This window comes from Orbicella faveolata, unplaced genomic scaffold (assembly GCF_042242905.1).
Source record: "Orbicella faveolata isolate gen_17 unplaced genomic scaffold, um_ofav_v1 contig_36, whole genome shotgun sequence".
Classification (NCBI taxonomy): Eukaryota; Metazoa; Cnidaria; class Anthozoa; order Scleractinia; family Merulinidae; genus Orbicella; species Orbicella faveolata.
Genome location: NW_028301565.1, coordinates 5,940,001 through 5,960,136, shown reverse-complemented (window position 1 = coordinate 5,960,136; position 20,136 = coordinate 5,940,001). Strand labels below are relative to the sequence as shown.

Genomic DNA, 20,136 nt, shown 5'->3' with positions numbered 1-20,136 from the left:
ACCTAAGATTCTACATTTGTGGTCCAAAGATGAAATTTTCTTGCTCTTTTATTGTCTTCCATACCAACACAATGATTTTAGATTCATAACACAACAAAACAGATTATATAAGATAAGTTCTGTGTTCTTAAAAGTACTAAAAATACACTTTTCAAACTTCAATGAATTTGCCTTCCCAAACAATGACAGGAAGAATCAAAACATTCCCTTAATCCACCAAAACACAGCTACTGTTGTATATTTACAAATTGTGAAACGGGAAAATTTTAATATGTAATAATAGCTGGGATATATATTGCTATAATAATAATAATATATTCTATTACGAACTCTTACTTTTGAAACTTGTTAACTAGAACTTTAAAGTTACTATACCTAAATCTCTCAGAACTTCTACAGTCAAAATGATGGCATTAAGAACAGGAAATCAAACTTCCATGCATATGGCATTATATTTGCCAGCCAAACATCATTGAGATTATGTCCCCAACTTGTAATGAAAGCACTATTTATTAATGTCGCCTGCATGCTCTGTAATATAATGCTTTTGTGAGCATTATATAATAATTTAATATAATGTTTATAATTCATGTCAGTCATACTTTCAAAATGTTCTAGAAAGTGTTCTATCACAGAGTACATACAATAAAGCAAGTTTATTTTAAACTTTGAAAATAAAGACAGCTATTGGCAGCTGACTTCATGTATTGTATTACATATGTCTTTAACTTTACAAAATCATGACATATTGTTATAATGTTCTAAAACAGGTCCTGCATTTAAATGGACCTTTAATGTCGATTAAGAGGCAAACAAATGAATACTGTTAAGAAAAAGACTGTACAATGATCGAACTGTTGAAACTCTTCTAAGACTTAGCCCATTCCATGGATGCTGGTTCTAGACAGACCCAATGAATGAGAGTCTTTAACTAGATTTTAATAACTTACAAAATATAAGGACATTTAGAAAACGTCACAGGACAAAGAGTCAGATTCAAGATCTGGGTAGAAAGAAATTGAAATTATACTGTGCGAGCTGATCATCTACAATGTAGCATTCCTTTACTCACTAAGCAGGTATCTCTGTCAAAACAAGATCTGTTCTGACAAAATAAATAAGTAAAGTTCAGTAAACATCGCCGTCAAATGACTCTTAGATTTGTGGGTATTTAAACATCTCAGTTTTCAGTGTGCATCAATCAGTCTGTCAGTACTGTGGTGATATTTTCCTTCAAAATCTTATGCACCATCAACTGATGTATCCCCTTGCCACAGAGATGCTAGGCTGGCGTACTCATCTACAAAAATATATGAATATTCATTAACTTAAAATTTCTCTCTTTTCTTAACAGTCAATCTTGTTGTGCAGTAAATAAGGTAAATGATGGGACTGGATAAGCATAATGCACAATTAACTCTGACTGCATGTGTTATGGTCAGAAGGATTGGTCTGTCACTTCACTCACCCCTCCCAACCTCTTGCCTACCTGGAGCCCTCAGCATTCCAATCTTGAGTGAATCTATCTATTTCAGTGCTCTAATTTGACAGTTTTGCAAAATCGATCATTTGATACCACATGTACAATCATTTTTGTTTGTATTTTGTAAGATGTATTGCCACTTGTCGATCATTTGAACTCACCCCTGCCCTGAGTTCTAAATGCTTTATCTCCTGCTGTAGACTTTCAATCTTTATTTCGACCTCCTGTAGTTCATTGACACTGCCACCAGTGGCATCCGAGGGGCGACCACACATCAATCCCTGAAGAATGCGCTTCCTGAGTAGAAGAGAAATACATTGTCAGGTAATATCCCTTGAAAAACAGGCACTAAGGTTCATCCCTTAAAGGGAACCTTGAGCAACACATTGTTCATCACCATGGTTACAAACCTTCTGAACTGCATCGCCCGTAGAGCAAGCTGAAGTTCCTCAATACCCAGTTCAGTTTCAGAAAACTGATCTTCAGAACTGCTTCCTGCTTCAGATCCAGGCCGTTCCTCTGTCTATTAAGGATACAATTACACATTTTAAAGAATCCAATACTATAAAAATGCAAGGAAGTATTTTTCACTGTTAAGATTTTGCAATTAGAAATTGACTTGATAAAAAAAGAAAATCATACCTTTGAAAGCCAGTAATTTTCTCCTTCCTGCTTGAAGCGCTCTAACTCAGTTAACAAATTAGACATCAACTCATCTGACTGATAATCAAAGATTCTCAAAACCTCAGGAAGCCTGAAACAAAAAGAAAATGATGTTACTAACTGCAATGCATGCATATTGTATAATGAAAGAAAACAAAGTTTGATTTAAACACATGGGTTCTAGCACTGGCCAGGTTAACCATGATATGCTCATAGGGAATACACTGCACCTTCCAAGTACCTCTCTCCATCCAGAAATATACACTGCTACCATGGAGTAATTCCCAGTTAGGTTGCCCAGATGACATCACTTCTCAATATATTAGAGATCAGCTGCCAATGACCGGCATTCCATCCCAGGGGGATAGATATATCAGCTAACAACAACATCAACTAGTTGATGATAACCTTTACTGACAAGCAGCATTGCAACTGTAAGCTGTGTGTGTATACCAACCCGTCCAATTCATAAAGTGTGACAAAACTCCTGGGTTCATCTCCATCCATAACTCCAGGTACCTTACATCTGAAACAAACAACATTCAACTGATAAAGAAAGCATACCAAGTATTCCACAGTAGTATGAGTTAGCACAGTCTGCAGCATTACACATTGATATTGCAATACAAAATCCCACCATGACGGACACCAAAAATTCAAATTTAGCTGTCAAAGTGCATGTCAAAATTTATCACTACAGCCGAACGTCCAGTTGCAACCACCTCTCGTAAGTGAACACCTCTCCTCAATGACCAGTGTTCCAAAATACTGAAAGTTTCCAAGTCAAATCACTGTATTTGGAACCTCTTGTAAGTGACCATGACCACTTTTAGAGCTAAAAGTTTGAAATTTCCTTTGTTTTTAACCTCCTGTAAGCGACCACTTGACAGATAATGGAGCAAAAAATGGATAAGGTGTTGTAACATTATCGTATTCCTGGCTAGTACAAGAAATGGAAATTTCTCAATGTTGAAGAACCTGATTTTTTTTTCTTGAAATTGACTTTTACATGAATAAACATTGCATCGCCATTGGTGCATGGGTTAAGTCTGGCAGTTACCATATTCTAATGGAGAAATATTTTGACCCATTATGGTCTAAGTGCTCGTGAGCGACCACCTCCCATAAGCGACCACCTAGGCTTGACATTTTGGGTGGTTGCTTAGAGGCAGTTCGACTTTAATTCTTTACTTCTTATTATTTGCTGCCAAAACAGCTTTTGTTGAAAATTAATATAGATCTACCTGACAAGAACTTCCAGCAATTCCTTATTTTCTGAAAAAGACACAACCACCTTGGCTACACTTTTCTTCTTCTGACGAAGCTAAAATGAAACAAATTTCATAATGTATTGTTTTACATAAGACAGTTCAAGCCCAAAACCTAAAATTACAAATTAAACTAAAACAAGAAAATACTCATCTGCAAGTTTTACATACCATTGATCTCAGAAGGTCACTATCCCAGAATAGAGCTGATATTTCAGCACTGATAAGATAGGGTTTGTTATCAAAATTGATGACATGAAAGGAATAATCACTTGTTATCTGCACCCTAAGAGAATAACAAAAACACCATGATTTAACCTCTGTGCATTTGTACATTTTGAGGTCAACATTCTAGTGTACATTGTACAGTACTCAGTAGTGCAGGCTAACTGTGTTCAGTGGACATCCACAATAATCTCACAGCATTTAAGAGAACTTTTAAGTTGTGTTTGTGCCAGTGACCAGACTACAACTCGGAGCTGTCAAACAAGGGTGGTGGGAACATAAAACTACTAAATAAAAGTGGTGGCTGTAAAAGGCACACGTACATCAGCAGTCTTACATCTTTACAAAGACTACCAACTTATTATAAGTGACTGGCAAATCATAATGTAAAATAAGTACGTTCATTACAAAATAAGTTAGCTGACCTCTTAATGAGGCCTTCGGGTTGGCTTTCAGCAGATGAATCTAACTCCAACTCCTGATTAATTTGTTCCATGAAATCCAGATCTTCCTCACACACAGATGAATCTGCCTGTAATCCTGTATTGGCTAAACATTCAACAGAATAATATCAAACAATGAGCAAATCATATACACTTTTTTAATTAAACACATCCAAGTACCATGTAGCATTTAATACCATAATTTACTATAATTGTGATATATACAAAGTTTATCTAACATACTTTGATGCGGTTGTGAATTCACAAGTTGACTGGCATACTGAGCTGACTGACTCAACCAGCTGGAAGAGGACACAAAAGAAAAGAAATGGCAATTTTATTAATAATTTATTTATTGTTCTTAACTTGTACATACTAAATTTTCCACCATGATCATTTAAGCCTTCTTAATTATAATTTGGACAACCTATATATTAAACTTACTTTGCAACATTGTGTTGGTATGTCATATCAATTGATAGTGGGAAGTCTAAAATAAAGGAGACGGCTGTTAATGAACCTTGAACCTTACTATACATACACTGTGCATTATAAAAGTCAAGTTCTCATCTTACTTAATATTCATTTTGTGGTCTGTCCATTCTCTAGTAAGTGGACAATAATTTTATTGCTCTCAAATACAACATTGTTCTTAAGTATTGAAGTACATTACGGTGAAAATCATTCACAGTGCTAACCTGGAATCATTGAATGGTTGGTGGATGGTGCACACAGAACAGAAACAGCTTGCTGGTTTAAGTATAGCTGCTGTTCTGGGGTGAAAAAGGAGACTCCTGAGGCTGTTGGCTGCTGTTGCTGCTGACGTTCACCTTCTCTGTCATGGTTCTGTAAGAATGTGACCAAAGGAAATATAAATGTCTTGAGTAATGGAGAATGGGCAAGAAACAAGCATCTTGAAAAAATTTGGGAAGAGAGCAAAATGAACTTCTTGCACCATATTTTAGGGAGTGGAAAGTGACACGGCTACATGAAACAAATAACTTGTACCTGTCCAGCAGGAGATAATGGTGCAGGGGAATTATCAGGACAGAAAATGGCATAATCCTCTGCTACAAGTTCATCATTGATGTGAACATCATCCTGGGCATTTGTGTCACACAAACAAAGGGACAATGTACCTTCCTGTTGAAGAACAAATTATTCTTAATTGACACTAACATGAAACAATGCAAGTAATGATTGATATATGTATTAAATAAAACAAAACGGAAATAGTGAACATCAGAACTGCTATATTGCTCAGGATAACCATCATTGCCTACCTTAACTCCGCAAACAATTGCCACTAGCTGCTTATAATTCTTTGTTAAACGATAAAACCTGTGAGTAGATCCTGGCGACCATTCTTTACACTAGTGAATCAAACAAACACAATGTCAGCAAACATTTACAAATAAAATACTTGTAACTGGTCATTTACTCACAAAGTCCCCATCTTCCATTGCGTCGGTACAACATAATTTCCATAATCATCAATCCATGCATAAAATACATTTATTTCAACAACCTTCACAGTTTTAGTGAAATTTCCACATTGGCAAATGACCTTTGCACTAATTATGTTTAATTCACAGGAACAAAACAATTGCCTAGTTATTTTTAGGGCATTTTCCCTATCACACCAACTGAGGCTAATAATAGAGACTTAGTGATCTTCATTTTAAGTTGAGAAAAAAAAAATCATTTTTTCTTGCCAAGATGTCACTGAAATGCTTTATTGACTCTAAGCCTTTAAATTTAGCGTAATCATACCCCTCCAAAAGGCTGGACGTAGGCCAACTTGCTGGGTAGTGCTTGAGCTGGGAGGTTGATAAATTGTGATCTAGACAATGATGATAAGACACTCACAAATAAATAACTATATGGTCACTGTTAGCAATAGCCCTTTTCACAAATAGTAATTTTGTATACTTAGCTTTGGGCAGGAGTTTTATGAATGTTTTCAGCAGGAGGGCAAAACTTTTTCAGCTCAGCTACACCTGTGCTTTCTAAAAAACTTGCCTCTAAATGGTCAAACTAGGCGGGCAACAATATCCTCAGTGCTGGCAAAAGTTGGCAAGTGAGATTCCACACTTTAGTGATTCAACTGTGAAACATTCATAAGCTGTAGAAACCTGAAATATATATATTAAATTTCACTCACCGAAGAACTCGTAGGCTTGACAAGGGTAATCTAGCTGTATTTCCATAATCCACATAAAAGACCTGTCAACAGAAGCACAAGCAGCAGGGTAGGTAAATGAAAGCATCAGTAAGTGCAGAATAAGGATATTTTGAGACTTTCGTAGATCCATTTAAATTCTCTGCATTGGGATCTCAACCTCAGGGCTAACTTACTGTTTAATGTCAAATATTCAAGTTATAGTAAACTATTCATCATGTGACTAAGTCATCAGAACTCTCATGACAGCTGACTGGCATTCATAATTCCATATTCATGTCCAGTGCTCAGGTTGAATCTATGTCAGTAACCAGGAAGTAAAAATAGACTTAGTACAGATCATGTGGAAGATGTAGATCAAAAGGTCTGGGTTTCAATTCTCGCCACCACTGTTGTGCTATTGGGCAAGACACAACTCCTTGCTCCTCCAATTGATTGTATCACAGCGACTCCCTAACTACTTAGGTACACACCTCTATGCTGTCCACAGACTGTATACCAACCACCAGTCCACGGTACCATTGGCCATCCTCATACAGTGCACAGCATGCCTTGAAAATCATATAAACAACAAAATTAGCCTCTATTATACAACTCAATCTAATCTACTGCTGTATTTGTAGCCTGCAATAAGAGACATCTCATTCAGTTCTTTCCTTGATGAAAGACTTCTGCAATCCAACCAAACAAATACCTCCATACTGATGATGTATCTTTATTGAAATTTGCATACCATATAATTAGAGGATATTACATCACCACACATAGAAACAAATTTCTCTTCGAGTGTTCAAAATATTTCACTCGTTCGCTGCGCTCACTCACTTCAACATGAGAAGAAAGATCTTTTATCTCCAAGTGACCATGCAATGTTCTATTATTATTTTTACATGTGAAAATAACATGTGTCATTGTGGAGAGGTTGAGTGAAGATGTAAGAAGAAGATGGCTATTCCTTGAACACTTCCTCAGACAACAACCTAACAATCACCCTGACATGGGCCCCCAAGGGAAAGAGAAAGAGGTCGCCCAAAACATGGTGACACACAGTGGAAAGGGAGAGGTCCAGCACAGGGTGGCAGTCCTGGAGTGAGGTGCGTGCCGCATTGCAAGAGACGAGTCGACAGAGAGCGAACGTAGAGGCCTTATGTGCCACTTTGGTGAGAGTAGGTGGTGATTCGCTTACACCTACCTGGCCAACAGAAACAAAGCACCCAGGCATCTTGTATCTTGCACTTTCTCGAGTTGAATAGAACTGTCTGTAAATGAAAAACACAAACTGCTCGACAACATTGCTTTAAAGAAGGCCATTTTCTCTGCTAAGATTTCTGGGATCTTATTTTGGGTAACCAACATGAGCTGTTTTTGATTAATTATTATCTTTGAAAAACATCAACCAATTAAACATGAAGTACCTTACGGTAGATAACCAAACAACCAAAAAATCTGGCTAGTGTCAAAGGCTCATATACTACTCCTGGAGTGCCAAGTGGGCAAACTCTTCTCAATGCTGAAAAGCTTCGGCCAGTTATTGTTTACACAACTAGATAACACAGCAAAGTAAGGTGAGGTTAAGTCTCCATACAGGCCAAGTGGCCAAACAGGCTAGTGCCCATCTCTGGTTTCTGTAGCGTGAAGCGACTAGAAGTATGTCTGCTCCCCCCTGGATTGAATGCTAGTCCATTGCAGAGTTACTCCCACCATTAAATTTGCCGGTATCCATTTATACACTGTGAGAGTAACATGTCTTACCTAAGAACACGACACAATGGGCCTGTGTCTCGAAGGTCCTGAAATGTTTTCGCACCCAGAAAGCCATAGCAAAATCTCAAACCTTATGATTACAGAGCTGTTTTCTTCACATATTCTTAATATGAAGAGTTTCCAGAGCTTTTGAGAAACAGGTCCCAGGGCTCAAACCCAAACTGCTCAATCCAGAGGTGAGCACACTAACCAGGACGCCACTACAGCTCCACAGTAACAAAGTACTAAGGGTAATTTAGTTAACATCAAGAGAAACGTACCTCATGTCTTCTGTCAAATCTTGCAGCTTTGGCCAGTTTTCAATCAACATCACCCAAAACTGATGAGGGTGAATGACATGAGTGACACACACTTCAAGGTATCCACATTCAGGTAGCTTGATTTTTGAATAGTAGATTCCTCTGCCCACACCATCAGGTAAGTTAAGTGGATTGCCAGGAACACAAGGAGGCTCAGGATCTTTGTGAATTTCTAAAGGAGCAGGACAAACTGGTACCTCACCATTGGTTTTTGAATGGTCCCTTTCTTCTTCTGGGTGGAACAAAAAACAATATTTAATTTTCCAATTAGTTCATAGAGAGCTGTTTCATACATAAAAATACTTAGTTTTATATATAATTCCAAGATACATGTAACTTTTCTTGATTTTTCTTGCAAAAGGATGAGGCATAAACTGTACCGCAAAATTAAACAGCAATATTTTAATGTCATAGGCAGTGTGACCATGCAGTCATCAGGGTTGTCACAAATTTAAAGTTAATGTACCCTTTGCTGTTAGAGTGGTAAACTTGGTGATTTTGCCATCTTTCTCTTACTAAAGAATGAGACAAATAGCCCAGCAGAGTGGCCAGCCAAGATCATAGTGGATCACCAGCAGCCATCTACTTATGACAACCCTGAGTCATCATGTAAGACTTATATGTAACCTTGGCCATCCAGGATATAGTAACAAAAAGCAGATTGAGTTCTACGCCTGCACCATGCTGATATAAAATAGTCAACTGGCCATATATTCCCCTGCAATGATTATTTTGGTGAGGTAACATGTATATTTTGCTACAATATGCTACAATGTTCAGTTTATACCAAACTGTTAGCACTGTGTAAAAGCTATGTTTTATTTGTTAAAATTAATATAAGTTGCTTTATTTAATATTCATTTCTGTTTACCGTTTCTTGCCAGGAAAAGAAGCCAGTCCAGTTTTGTGGGTCGCTCTATCCTAACAACATCTGGCATTGCAGACATAAATTCCACAACACTCATAAAACCTAACTGCTTGATGTTGAGTTCTTTGTTATGAAGATTCTGAAATCCAGTATTTTAATAACATTAATTACAATCAAATCTGGAACACATTGAAAAATTATGAAATTTTATACCTACCCAAAGAATTTCAAGATTGCAACAAATTCTCACCTTGTATTCTATCGGAAATCGAGCTGCCCACACACCATTGGGTCTTCTAGCCAACACCTTACAGGGGAAAAAAGCAAGCAACGAAACAATGGAAAAGCTTAAACATAGACATGGCTTAAAAAATCCCAGTAACTTCTCCTGGCTATTTTATTCCAGAGATGATTTCTGTCCATTGATTAGTATAGTGCTAAATATTACTCTTGATCATCATGCAGGAAGCATGGCACACCCATTGCCATTATACTGGTCTCAGTCTAATAGTGAGGATGAAGTTGTTGTGGAAACTGCCAGACACATTCTTCTCAAAGCGAAAGTCATGGATCTTGCTTCCCTACCTGTCAATAGCACCCCACCAACTAAGCACACACTAGATGTACAGTAGAACCCTGTTAATATACTGTAGCCTGGCCCGAACAAAAGCTCAGTCAGACATTTCTTATTTAAAGAAAGACTTCACTACAGCCACCCTGTTGATATGGCCAGAATGTTTGACCCACTGGTGGCTGGATTTACAGGGTTCCACTGTACTCTTGTTGTTTTACACTCTCTATATCACTTTTCAGGCTTGTCCTGTTTCATAAAGATGAATGCATACTGCTCATCATTCCTCAGTACAGCATGTTACATCATGCCTTATGGTAGACCATGTGGATAGGCAACGCTGCTTTACATTAAGAACATCTCTGAGCATAATACTTTCAACAGGCCTTATAGCCTCTAGATCTAGACATCATTGTTTTTTTTTTCTGTTTATGAAATACTACTAGCAGTAACATCCACCACTTAGGTACCAGAATGTATTTACATACATGTACAAGTGTAAAATGCAAAGAAGATTACTAAATAAACATAAATATAAAAAATATTGTAAACTTATCATTTTTAATCAATACCTGTCTACATTCCTGTTTTATTTTTTCATCAATTCCACTCTTGTTATCAAGCTTGGCTTTAATTGAAGACGCAGATTCCCCTTTTTGTTTAACAGCCTCTGATTTGCCATTTATACTGTTATTAGGTGTTTGAGTGTAGTTTCTTTTTTCAGCAGTGGATTGAAAAACAGTTGATGCACTTTCAGTCCTGACTGAGAAACTGTCACCTGGATCAGGTGCTTTACCTACAGAAAGATGAAGACTATTAACAGGTACAAGACTATCATGGCTATCAAAAGGGATCAGTTGTTTAAGAGCTGTGATTCAAGTCCAATGCCCAGTTCAAAAGGGTTTTTGTTTGCTACTGTTTAACAGAGGTTGCATGGCTACCATGGACATCACTTTTCAAACTTCTCTAACTTTTTCCTGATAAAAATAATAAACTTTCCCCGACCAAAACATATGAAATGTCAGATGTAGTTGTGTCCTCCAGCCTCCCCTTACAGTTGTCCTTCTCACCCATTCATTTTAGATTGATAACTGTTTGACAAATTTGCCTTCTTCATTAAGGAAAAACATCATCAAGATCAACAAGACCCAAACCATAAGGATGCTTCATAATGCATAATAAAAAGCTGCTTTATAAAGCTCTCTATTGTTTATTTACCTGAATTATGTAGTGCATTTCCTTTACCATAAACTCTGTAGCCTCCCCCTCGCATGTGCTCAATCCTTACTATGTCAGGAATTGATTCAAGAAGATTACCAAGTGATTTAAATTTCAATCTTTCATAGTTAAGTTCCTGGCCAAACCTTCGGTTGAATGCTACAGCAAACATAGAGCCCAGTATCCCTGAAGGATATTGGCCAAGAAGTTCTCTTATCTGTGTTCTTATAATGTGAGGGACAATCGGCGTTGGCTCAGGATGATATGAAGTAAGGCGTGTTTTTCTCTTGGAAGAACTTTTCTTTTGTCTAGCAACTAGACTAGCTATATGTCTTGTGGTAGCATCAGCAATACCTGAAATTGAAAGCAACACATTCCGTCACTGTGGAGTGCATGCAACTATGTTTGACCACATAACCAAACAGAGCAAAAAGAGAGAAGCAACAAATGCAGCCTAAGAAGATGAAGAAAAATTATCTGTCACAAGTTTAAGGTATGGTTACTTTGTAAAATTTTGGACCGCATTTAAAGATTGAAATGAACATGTTGGTTTTCTTTTGTGATATGAAGCAGTTACTAATAATGTCTCCCTCAGGGAAATATTTGAGAATTGGAAAGCATTAGTTGAAATACATTTCTGTGATAATAATACCAGCCCGAAATGGTAGGCTTCAGAGGTAGTTCAAACTTAAAAAAAATCACAATTGATAAAAAAATGGTTTTCACTAAGCCATTTTTGAATTATAAGTACTTCAAGCTAGAATTAAGGGAGTTTTAAAAAGGTTGTATTATTGCCATGGTAACCTAATATGCCATGAGGACGGCCACAACTTGTTCACCAATGATTGAATGAATGAATGATTGGGCACTTGTGTGATAACAATATATATTGTAACAGCAATAGATAAGGTGTGAGGGTACTGACCAGTCAAACTGCTGGAAAGTATAACTGCTGGAAATTGCTGGAAACTGTCATCAGCCATCTTAACCACCCGGTATAAACCGTTTCATCTTCTTGTCTTAACGTTATGCCCTATCTTTTAAACTCAATTCTTCTTCAAGTTCGGAAGAGCAGGATTGCAGGAGAAGTCATTTTATTTGTCTCGCTTTAATTATTTTTAGACCTCGGGAATGCGAGACTACATGAGCGTGCGTTAAGTCATTATTTATATCCTCGCTTCGGGACCATGGGAGCGGTAGATTAATTACGCTCAAAAGTGGCCGGGTATTCTAAAGTAACTCCAGTGTAATGAACACTATATCGAGGCTTCTCTAATTAAGTGAGTAATCTTAACTCTTTCTGATTCGCCAATTTGTTGCTTAGCAATGACGTCATCCGTTTTTTTACACGTGGACGTATATAGATAGTGTTAGCGGCATATTCCCGCCAGTAGTTCAAGTTTCAGTTATCGTGCGTGCACAGTACGTGTTTTCAAGTAAATTAAGTTCTAAGCTACCCTTGACTATTTAGAGTGCAAGCGGGAACCGATGTGTAAGTACAAACTATTTTCTATGCTTGCTTTTTAGTATAAGTTTCAAGTTTTGACGTTTTTTAACCTTAAGTACCTTTAGTCTCGGTTTTTTTATACAACAGCCTATTGTACTAAGTCCAACACGTGGCAGAGCCCCAGTTTTCAAAGTTTTTATTTCATCTTGTTTTTAGCGATAGATCTTTATAGTTCACATTCCCCCTAGCTTAGGTTTCTATTTAGCAACTTTCCTATAAGAATCTCTGGTAATTCAGTTAAGTCCTTTCTTTGCTAGTAAATTCCCACATCGCTTTCAGTGGCGCTCACGCAAGCACGTTTTTATCGCATCGTACAATTTTATTGCTTTCAAGTTTTTAGAGTGTTGTCATTTATTGTATTAGGACAGTTAGCAGTATGCGTATCTGCTTGGGATCACTGATGATTTTAATTGTATCTTTACTGGGAAGTTTGACTGGAAGTATTGTCATATCGCAGTTATGATTGGAATGTTCGCTATTATTGTTTCGTGACTCTTGTCATCTTGTAATCTTCTATTATCTAGTAATTAGTTTATTCATTACATTATATTTCAGTTTACGTTCGATTATCGTCAATTAAATCACCGTCAATCACAGCTGATTTTCCGTGATCTCTGGCTTTATTCGATTAGTAAAGCATCTCCCACACACGCTAGTCTCATCGCGACAAGTTGTCTAGCAAGTGACAATTCAGCCTTTCAACAGTCGCTGTGAACCTGACGTTACAGTAAAACATCGTGCTTGCTCTAAATTCGTCATCGGTATTTCGTGACAAACAATGAGCATCGCATCCGCACCTGAAGATCTGGCGTCGTTTCTTGACGAAGACACTGATGAAGACCGAGAAAATGTCGTGCCCATTGCCCAGTCAGAACTCAATGTCAAAATTTCAAAGCGAAAACAGAAGTTCTCAGAGAAGGGAAAGAGCTTTCTAAAGGAATTGAGAGCAAAAAGAAAAGAAACAGCTTTCCGAAATCTTAAAAGAAAATTAGATCACATTAAGAAACTACGTGAAGATCCCCAAACGGAATTAGAAGTTTTGGAAGTCGAACGCAATGAATTAGATTCTCTAAAAGATGTCTTTAATCAAGCGTGCTACACATACGAAAGTCTGCTGGATAGTCCCGCAGAAAGGGAAGAATCCTATCAGTGGTATGACGTTAGAGATCGAGAATTTACCGAACAAAGAATGAAGCTTTGTGAACAAATCCAGCGCCTTGAAAAAGGATCGCTTTTCACCAAATCTAGCGCCTCGTCGAGCCATAGATCAAAAGTAAGATCCAAGTCATCTAAAGGGTCGACTAGGTCCTCTTCGCGTTCCGTTTCACAAGCTAGAGCGGACGCCGCAGCAAAGGCAGCTAAAGTCAAAATAGAAATGGAATTTCTGGAAAAGGAAAATGAACTCAGGCGCATTCAACTAGAAAAGGAGTATGCGCTCGCAAAGGCAGAAGAAAGTGCGTTCAAAGAAATTCTAAATGAAGAATATAAATTAAACACGCAAACAAAACAGGAAATTAAACTCGAGGACAAAGAGATAAGCCCCCAACAACCAACAGCTGTCACGACAAGAATTGCAAAACAGGAAATGAACCCCAACAGCCCTCCTTTTCTGCCTAACACGATTCCAGACAACTTTGGCCAGCAACCAGCAAACAGTATACAGAACTTTGAACCATCATCTAGTATAAGTTTCGCCCTTAACCAACTGGTCAACCTTCAAGCCCAACAAACGCAATTAAGCTCAGCGCTAATCAATCAACAAAGGACCTTTCACCTCCCCGTTAAGGAGCCTCCGACATTTTCCGGCAACTCATTCGAATATCCGGCTTTCGTGACCGCATTTGATAGTATTATCGCCGCCAACGTCCCCGCTGATAAGGACAAATTGTTCTTCTTAGAAAAATACACGACCGGCAAGGCCAACGAGGTGGTTAAAGGTTTCCTAGCGACAAACTCTGAAACCGCATACAGCGAAGCCCGGAAACTGCTCGATCAGCGTTTTGGAAACCCTGTGGTGGTAGCCGAAGACTACAAAAAGAAACTTAGAGGTTGGCGACAGATCAGTGATGGTGATAGTAAAGGACTGGAGGAATTCTCTGACTTTTTGGTGCGCTGTGAAGAGGCTATGAAGACTATGAAATCTATGTCGGAGCTGGATTCTACTCAGATCCTACAGTCGATCTCCGCCAAGTTGCCGTCGTACTCGGGCGTCAAGTGGTGTAGGTCCGCTCATGAGACTCAGGTAAAGGGAAAGAGGCTCGTGGGTTTTACGGACTTTGTCAAGTTTGTCAAACAAGAAGCCGAAGTAGCAAACGACCCGACCTTTTCTCCAGACGTACTTAAGAGAGAAAGGAAAAGGAACGGCCCGGTTAGAGACAACACCCGTGGCACAAGGTCGAGGTATCAAGGTGGAATCAATCCAAGTCAATCATTGGTCACTTCTACCACTCCAGTAGGCCATTCTGAACAGACACAATCAGCAGCCACATCGGGGCGCGAACAGTCCTGCCCAGCCTGCAATGGCAAACATACAATAGCGAAGTGCAGCAATTTCACCAAGGCTACTCCAGACAAGAGGTTGGATCTCATCATCGAGAAACGCCTATGCTTCAGATGCTTCGGAGCGGGTCACGTTTCCGCTGACTGCACATCCAAGCAAACCTGTGGTGAGTGCGGAAAGCGTCACAACACCTTGCTACACGGAGCGACTCTAAAGTCAAAGACACGCAGCGAGCAAACTCCGCCAAGCGCTCAGTCGTCACGCAATCCACCCCAACCCTTGCAACCAGACCACGCTGCCGAGTCTGCTCACTCAAACGCTGCCAGCGTCTCCCACAGTTCTGTCAGTACATCGAACGCCATCATCATGTGTCGAATCGTGCCTGTAGTCCTGTACCATAAGGATAATCCCAGCAAAGAAATTAAAACGTACGCACTCTTGGATGACGCTAGTGACACGACGTTCGTGACAAATAAGGTAAAGAGCGAGCTTGGAGTTGAGGGAGTCGACACAAGTCTCAATTTAAGCACAATGCACGGCCGCAAAGTAATCCCTGTATCCCGTATCGACGGATTGATAGTGGAGCGCCCCGACAGACGCGCGCAGGTCGAACTCCCTAAGGCGTATGCAAGAGACATAATCCCATCCAGAAAGGACCAAATCCCAACCCCAGCAGCAGCAGACAAGTGGCAACACCTGAAGAAAATAAGGGACAAAATACCTCCGCTAGACGAAAACCTCGACGTTGGAATACTGATCGGATCCAACTGCCCGAAGGCGATTAAACCAAAGGAAGTGATAACTGGTAAAAGCGAAGATCCATACGCAGTCCGAACACTCCTTGGTTGGTGCATAGTCGGACCGGCCAGTCTTTCAGAGACCCCCCTAGACGAAGACGGCGTAGCAACGTGCAACAGGATTATAGCACATGAGAACACGCCTGAAACAAGCCACGTTAGTTTCATCCTGGAAGACAAGACAAAGGAGGTTCTAAACCCCTGCTATGTAAATCAAATGTTTGAGATGGACTTTGCGGAAAATAAGCACATGGCTCAGCAAAGTCTCTCCAAGGAAGACAAGAGGTTTCTAAACATCGCAGAGACGCGCATACACAGACGTGACGACGGCCACTACGAACTTCCACTCCCGTTGAAGGAAAGCTTCAAAGGTCTCCCTAACAACAGAGATGACGCTGTCCGACGCATGTACCACCTCAAGAAACGGTTTACGTCGCCGAGTAACAAAGAATACAAAGAAGAGTACATGAAGTTCATGGGAGACATGATTGAAAACGGCTACGCCGAAAGGGTTCCGAGTGATGCTGAGGCGAAGTCCGGCATGACCTTTTACATTAATCATCACGGTACAAGACATCCGAAGAAAAGGAAGTTAAGAATAGTCTTTAATTGCAGCCAAGAATACAATGGGGAATCCCTGAACAAGAATCTGTTGCAAGGTCCTCTACTGACCAACAACCTTACTGGTGTCTTGTTGAGATTCCGACAAGAACCCGTTGCCGTGACATGTGACATTGAGGGCATGTTCCATCAAGTCCACGTCAATCCCGAGCACCGTGACCTGCTTCGCTTCCTCTGGTGGGAGGAGAATGATCTTTCTAAAGATCCTGTAGACTATCGCATGACAGTCCACCTGTTCGGCGCGACGTCATCACCAAGCTGCGCCAACTTTGCACTCAAGCAAACCGCGAATGACTTCGAGGGAGAATACGGTGGACAAGCAGCCAACTTCGTGCGAAACGATTTCTATGTAGATGACGGCTTGAAGTCAGTCGCTACAGCAGCGTCAGCAGTAGAACTGGTGAAAAATGTAAAAGCCATGTGCCACCAAGGAGGATTCAATCTTCACAAGTTCTTGTCCAACAGCAAAGAGGTAATCAAGAACATCCCCGAGAGTGACAGGGCAGAGGGAGTTAAAGAGATAGACCTAGACCTGGACGAACTTCCCTTAGAACGCACACTAGGAGTTCAATGGCGCGTCGAATCTGACAGCTTCGAATTCAGCGTCGTCCTGCAAGACAAACCATGCACGAGACGAGGTATCCTGTCGACAGTAAGCTCTATATATGACCCTATAGGTTTTATAGCCCCCCTGATGCTTCAAGGAAAGTCAATACTGCAAGAGTTATGCAGTCTCCATTTGGACTGGGACGATCCAATACCAGAAGACACGAAGATGAGATGGGAGAAATGGAGAATGGAACTGATGAAACTACAGAACATCACGATTCCTCGGTGTTACAAGCCTAAAGATTTCGGTCAAGTCGTCAGAGCAGAGCTGCACCATTTCAGTGACGCAAGCGTCCGGGGCTATGGCCAGTGTAGCTATTTACGTCTCGTAGATGATGCAAACAAGGTCCACTGCGCTTTCGTGATGGGAAAATCGCGAGTAGCTCCTCTCAAACCTGTAACCATCCCGAGACTCGAGCTAACCGCCGCTGTTTGTTCCGTACGGATAAGTCAACAGATTCATCGTGAGCTAGAATACCGGATCGATGAGGACTTCTTCTGGACGGACAGCAAAGTTGTACTTGGGTACATAAGTAATGAAAGCAGACGTTTTCATGTATTCGTCTCTAACAGAGTACAAGAGATACAAGACAGTACCCATAGAAGCCAATGGCGGTATGTTGACACTAAACAGAACCCAGCAGATGAAGCGTCACGTGGAATGAAGACCGATGAGCTCCGAGATTCGCGGTGGATTCTGGGACCAGAGATGTTATGGAAGGAAGAAGGCGAATGGCTGAACGATGACGAACAAGAACATAACTTGAAGTACGACGACCCAGAGGTCAAGAAATCCGTCGCAATGGCATCATCCTTAGTCGATCAAAGAATGGCCACCCTAGAAGAGAGAATCGAGCGTTTTTCTGATTGGTACCGAGCCCGGCGAGCAGTAGCACTCTGTTCGAAGTACATCCAGAAACTAAGGAAACGCGTGAACAAAGAACCAAGCGAAGTGGTCCAAGTGTCAGCTGAAGATTTGGAGGAGGCCGGAAGGTCAATCATTCACGCCGCGCAGTCTAAGGCCTTTCAAGGCGAGTTTAAGTTACCTGCAAGGGAAACAGAAGAACAGGGATCCTTCCCGAAGCAGAAAACTGCGAAGTTACGCAGTTCAATCAACAAGTTAGATCCGTTCATCGATGAATACGGAGTCCTACGCGTTGGCGGCCGCCTCAAGCATGCAGATCTCTCAGACAAGGTGAAGCATCCAGTAATCCTACCCAAAGGCAGCCACGTGACCAGCCTTATAATTAAGTACTACCACGAGCACAGCAAACACCAAGGCAAAGGAATAACGCTCAACGAGATTCGATCCCGCGGTTTTTGGATCATCGGAGGCTCGTCCGCTGTGAGCAACGTCATTGCTTCCTGTGTGACATGTAGGAAGCTGCGAGGTGCCGTTATTGAGCAGAAGATGTCTGACCTTCCCGAGGACCGACTAGAAAGCTGCCCACCCTTCACATATTGCGGCGTAGACTACTTTGGCCCATTCACGATTAAACAAGGGCGCAAGGAGCTAAAACGCTATGGAGTCCTATTCACTTGTATGTCGTCAAGAGCTATCCATCTGGAGACTGCAGCCTCGCTGGACACAGACTCCTTCATAAACGCGTTGAGACGCTTCCTAAGTCGTAGGGGCCCAGTGAGACAGCTAAGAAGCGACAATGGAACAAATTTCGTAGGAGCTCGTCGAGAACTCAAAGAAGCTTTAGAAGAAATGAATGATAGCCGTATTAAGGAAGAACTCCTTAAGTCACAGTGTGACTGGATCAAATTCGAGATGAACGTTCCAGCCGCAAGCCACATGGGCGGAGTATGGGAGAGGCAAATAAGGACGGTGCGCTCAATCCTATCCTCACTTCTCTCTAACAATGGTACACAGCTGGATGATGAGTCCCTGAGGACGCTAATGTGCGAGGCGGAAGCGATAGTCAACAGCCGCCCCCTCACCACCAATCACCTTTCAGACCCAGATTCGCCAGAACCGCTAACCCCTAATCACTTGCTGACAATGAAATCTAAGGTTCTACTCTCACCACCCGGAAAATTTGAGCCAGCTGACATGTACACCCGCAAACGCTGGAGACGTGTGCAACACCTCGTCAACGAATTCTGGACCCGCTGGCGAAAAGAGTATTTACTAAGTCTTCAGGAACGACAGAAGTGGACGCGGCCTCGTCGAAATCTACGTGTCGGCGATGTCGTGATGGTTAAGGACACCAACCTTCCACGGAATGCATGGCAACCCGCCCGCGTCGCCACGGTCTACCCAAGCCAGGATGGTCAAGTCCGCAAAGTTCAAGTGGCTCTACCAGATGCCTGCCTGGACAAGAAAGGAAGGAGGTCAGGACCCATGCGGTATCTGGAGAGACCGGTACAGAAACTGGTACTTCTTGTGCCATCCCCTGAGTAAAGACCGGAGTAGTCCCGGCCGAGGAGCCTGCTGCCAACCATGAACTGTGACATTAATTTTTGTGATAAATATAGCTTATGAACATTGTAGACATTGAACATTAGTTAATTACATAAACAGTGATTAGTGAAATATCTGGATATTTCAGGGGAGCCATGTAATGAACACTATATCGAGGCTTCTCTAATTAAGTGAGTAATCTTAACTCTTTCTGATTCGCCAATTTGTTGCTTAGCAATGACGTCATCCGTTTTTTTACACGTGGACGTATATAGATAGTGTTAGCGGCATATTCCCGCCAGTAGTTCAAGTTTCAGTTATCGTGCGTGCACAGTACGTGTTTTCAAGTAAATTAAGTTCTAAGCTACCCTTGACTATTTAGAGTGCAAGCGGGAACCGATGTGTAAGTACAAACTATTTTCTATGCTTGCTTTTTAGTATAAGTTTCAAGTTTTGACGTTTTTTAACCTTAAGTACCTTTAGTCTCGGTTTTTTTATACAACAGCCTATTGTACTAAGTCCAACACGTGGCAGAGCCCCAGTTTTCAAAGTTTTTATTTCATCTTGTTTTTAGCGATAGATCTTTATAGTTCACATTCCCCCTAGCTTAGGTTTCTATTTAGCAACTTTCCTATAAGAATCTCTGGTAATTCAGTTAAGTCCTTTCTTTGCTAGTAAATTCCCACATCGCTTTCAGTGGCGCTCACG

The 20,136-nt window shown here is 40.7% G+C and overlaps 1 protein-coding gene across 2 annotated transcripts in view; it reads right to left on the bottom strand.

The window, feature by feature from the left end:
- Positions 1-30: 30 nt before the first annotated feature.
- The window catches only part of LOC110050759 (tudor domain-containing protein 5-like), a 21,050-nt gene continuing 944 nt past the window's right edge, over positions 31-20,136 (bottom strand). Inside the window, exons 2-23 of one of the 2 annotated variants that reach the window (XM_020756716.2) lie at positions 10,985-11,338; positions 10,339-10,562; positions 9,446-9,502; positions 9,199-9,334; positions 8,289-8,559; positions 7,457-7,523; positions 6,738-6,815; positions 6,247-6,308; positions 5,856-5,925; positions 5,366-5,455; positions 5,091-5,225; positions 4,781-4,928; positions 4,527-4,572; positions 4,326-4,384; positions 4,065-4,188; positions 3,586-3,700; positions 3,391-3,470; positions 2,604-2,672; positions 2,126-2,237; positions 1,894-2,006; positions 1,645-1,780; positions 31-1,300 (exon numbers count right to left, since the gene is read on the bottom strand). In XM_020756716.2, the coding sequence (XP_020612375.1) occupies positions 1,283-1,300; positions 1,645-1,780; positions 1,894-2,006; positions 2,126-2,237; positions 2,604-2,672; positions 3,391-3,470; positions 3,586-3,700; positions 4,065-4,188; positions 4,326-4,384; positions 4,527-4,572; positions 4,781-4,928; positions 5,091-5,225; positions 5,366-5,455; positions 5,856-5,925; positions 6,247-6,308; positions 6,738-6,815; positions 7,457-7,523; positions 8,289-8,559; positions 9,199-9,334; positions 9,446-9,502; positions 10,339-10,562; positions 10,985-11,338 (2,564 nt within the window). In that variant the 3' untranslated portion in view covers positions 31-1,282. The remainder of the gene's footprint in view (positions 1,301-1,644; positions 1,781-1,893; positions 2,007-2,125; positions 2,238-2,603; positions 2,673-3,390; positions 3,471-3,585; positions 3,701-4,064; positions 4,189-4,325; positions 4,385-4,526; positions 4,573-4,780; positions 4,929-5,090; positions 5,226-5,365; positions 5,456-5,855; positions 5,926-6,246; positions 6,309-6,737; positions 6,816-7,456; positions 7,524-8,288; positions 8,560-9,198; positions 9,335-9,445; positions 9,503-10,338; positions 10,563-10,984; positions 11,339-20,136) is intronic. The other variant, XM_020756717.2, reaches the window with a different exon arrangement.